Source organism: Arachis duranensis, chromosome 4 (assembly GCF_000817695.3).
Source record: "Arachis duranensis cultivar V14167 chromosome 4, aradu.V14167.gnm2.J7QH, whole genome shotgun sequence".
NCBI classification, from domain to species: Eukaryota; Viridiplantae; Streptophyta; class Magnoliopsida; order Fabales; family Fabaceae; genus Arachis; species Arachis duranensis.
In genome coordinates, this window is record NC_029775.3 from 5,343,908 (window position 1) to 5,347,522 (window position 3,615).

At 26.3% G+C, this 3,615-nt stretch overlaps 1 protein-coding gene across 1 annotated transcript in view; it reads right to left on the reverse strand.

Moving 5' to 3' along the window:
• Positions 1-332, reverse strand: part of LOC107482953 (uncharacterized membrane protein At1g16860) — a gene marked incomplete in the record, with an annotated part of 3,833 nt that extends 3,501 nt beyond the window's left edge. The window contains 1 exon segment of the mRNA XM_016103542.3: positions 1-332. Coding sequence (XP_015959028.1) covers positions 1-86 — 86 coding nt within the window.
• Between the last annotated feature and the right edge of the window lie 3,283 nt (positions 333-3,615).

A 3,615-nucleotide genomic window follows, 5' to 3' on the forward strand; every position in this document is an offset into this window, starting at 1 on the left:
GGCTGTCGCTCGGGCTTGTGTTGTTCGGGTCGACCCGAAACATACAAGCCGCTACTGAGCTGATGGGAAGGGATTCGAGTCCCCATTGCAAGGAAGTTGGAAGCTTTGGGTGTTGCTGTGTGATGATTCTTCCCAGCTTCTCACCAGTTTGTGTGGGTTTTTGTGTTCTGTGTGAGTTGGTGGTGGTGGAAGTGGAAGTGGGGAAAGAGAGAGAGAGGGGTAGTTAGTGAGAGAAGGTGGAAGGTTGCATGAAATGACAAAAATGGGTTTGTGTGATTGTGATAATGACAGTTGTATCCCTTCAAAGCTGTTGTGATGAATGAAGCTCTTAATTGCACTAGTAAATACTAATAATGCTGTTTTAAATTTAACACACAACAGATCATTTATCTCTATCTGTTCGTCACTCCTTTTTCTTCCCACACTTTTTCTTTCCCTTATTTTACCTTTTTACCCTTTTCAGTATTCGGTTATCCTATTTCTCTTTCATCACCTTTTTGTAATTCCCTTTTTCATGTAATTTTTTAAAAATATTAAGTTTATATAAAAAACTTATTTTTTATATTGAATTATTAGGGTTGAATTTCTCAGAAATAACCTAAACTATATGTTATAAGTTACTCTAAGTCTTTACAAAACATTGTTGATATTTTGTATTTTTATAACTAAAATAATATTTTTTATAAAACGTCAATAGTATTCGTTTTGCTAATTTTTATATTAAAAAAATAGTACTGTTATTTATTATTATTGAGACTATGTATGTTATTTAGGGATATAGAAAATAGCTATCAACAAAATTAGAAAGTTCGATCTAGGATTTTTAATCGCAAAATCCATCTATTAATTTGCTCTAAATTTAAAAAAAATTTGATCACACAATATCAAAAATCTGATTTATTTATCACCCGAATTTAAATTCATCAACTCCAAAAACAAATCCTAAGTTTTCTTTCCTCTACAATTTTGAGCTTCCGATTTGTACATTGTTATTTACAAAAAATATCTCTATATCTATTAAAATTACAACAACAATAATCCATAACAATGAAAAACTCATAATGAAAATTCATTACAAAAAAATTAGCCCAATGATATTTTGTTCTTTTATGATTAAATTTTTTTATTATTATTATAATAGTGTAAAATACTAAAATAATCAAATATTTTTATATTTTACATTAAAATCATTTATAAAAAAATTTAGTCAAAAAATTATCATTAAATAAATTATTATATATTTGTGTGTATTCATATTCAGGCCCAAAATAAAGCCAGACCCACCTAACGAGGTGGCCTCATTTACTCTTACCTGACTTCATAGAAGTCAAGCGTGACAACAATAGTTGAACTTTACTTATTTAAATAAATAACTAACTCCCAAGATATTTTATACTCATCTAGAAGAGAAATCTAAACAACTTCCTTAATAAAGGGGAATGGCCATTCACGATTTAAGGTAGAACTACTCTAAAAAATAGTTTATCTTTTCTCCTATAAATACACTGACACACTTATGAATATTCAGAACTCAATTTACTAAAACCTGTCTAAAACATTTGCTAACTTAAGTATTGAAGTTTTTTGTAGGTACCACCCTACCTCCTCACAAGGAACTCGGACGGCGACATCTCGACACTAATACAAGTTAGACGCTGTCTCAAAAAAAATTTGGACCTCACGTTCAAACCTAAATCATCGTTTCAGATAACTTTTAAAATAATATATAAATAATATTATTTAATTTATTTTTAATATATATTTTATATTTCAATACATATTCATACGAGATAGTTAATTTACTGATTAATTTTTTCATATACACATAATATAATTTTTAGTTTCACAAATTATAATAAAATTTTCTAAAATTTTCATATTTACACCGATAATATTACACCTATTACCCAACACAAAATGGAAAAAGAGGCAAGTATAATATTTTGTTGGAGTTCTCTCTCTCTTCTCCTCTCCCTCTCTCTCATACATGCTTTGAATTTGGCCAATAATCAGCTAAGAGTGCAGGAGTCCTCTCCGTATGTGAAAATTATGGACTGTGTACTATTGTTATTTTGTACTGTTATTGCATCTCATTCATGGCTTGCATTGCTTTCATTTATTGCTACCAAAAAATATCAAGAAAATGAGTTTAATCATGATTGACCATATACTATAAAAATATAGATAGGTGTTATGTGGTATGTAAAAATCAAATTATTCCCTTTTCCATTGACATTTTAAATTTTTAATGTTATTCTTGCGGTCAATATCATTTTCCACGTATAACAGATTAGTTCACCAAAAGCCTCCGTAAGCATAATTTATGTATTACGAAAAACACACCACTCAAAATTCACATTTTGCATATGAATGTTTAATACAACATTCTCAAAAGAGAGCATTTGTTTAAACATAGAAAGTATGTCTAACTTTTTTTTTTTTTGCTTTCCCTTATTTGAAGTTAAATGAAAATTAAATTTTAATATTGAACAATAAACATATATCTAAGAGGATATACTTAAATAAATCAACCATTCTACATAGATATATAGAAAGTCAAGTATCCATAATATAATAAGAATATGTATATTTATTGTTCATGAAAAAAGATTAATAATTATGTTGTTATAAAAATGTTTTATTTTTAAAAAATTATTATTCTAATAATTAATTATTTATTAGAAAGAATATATAAAATAATATGTATAAAAAAATACTAATTGAACAAATAATTTTGTAATTGTTTAACCAATAAAGTAAAAAAATTCATCTATTTAATTTCTAATCTTAACCAATATTTCCTAAAATTCACAAAAAAAATTTAAGAAAATAAAAAAAAAAAAGAGAAAGAAGAAGAAGAGCAATAAGATGAATTTTTTAATTTAAATTAAATAAATATAGTATTTAGCAAAATAAATAAACGTGGAAGAAATTACTAAAATACATTTTCAATTACATTTCGGATATAGAGGGTCAATTTTCAAAATGACTACATCTCGAGTGCACTGACTCTGTGTTGTGATAGGATGTCTGCGAACGATATCTCGAGTGTAACTATGATATGAATATAAGCATATTTCGGATACAGTACACTCGAGATATACGCATTTTCTGATTCTGAACAGTGCCTTCGAGATAAGAGAAAATAAAACACATTTTTTTATTTTGTACCATATCTCGGATGCACTGACCTCAATAAAAAAATGCGTATATCTCGAATACAATGTATCCGAAATATATATTTATGTGCAGACACTCTACACAATATAAGATCAGTGTACTCGAGATATAATTATTTTAGAGATTGACGATTTGTATTTAAAATGTGACTAAAAATATATTTCAATAATTTCTTTTATATTTATTTATTTTGATAAATATTATATTTATTTTATTTATTAAAATAAAAAATCCTGATAGATAATATTAATTTTTTTTATTTTATTTAAATAAAAAATTTTAAAAATTTGGTTGAAAAATGACCATTACCTAATATTATTAATGCATGAATATATACATAATTTTTTACATTTACGAAGCACTTTTCGTAATAAATTTGTGTATTAAAAATATTTTTTCACGAACTTTTTTATGTAAATCTAAAATAAAAAGTAA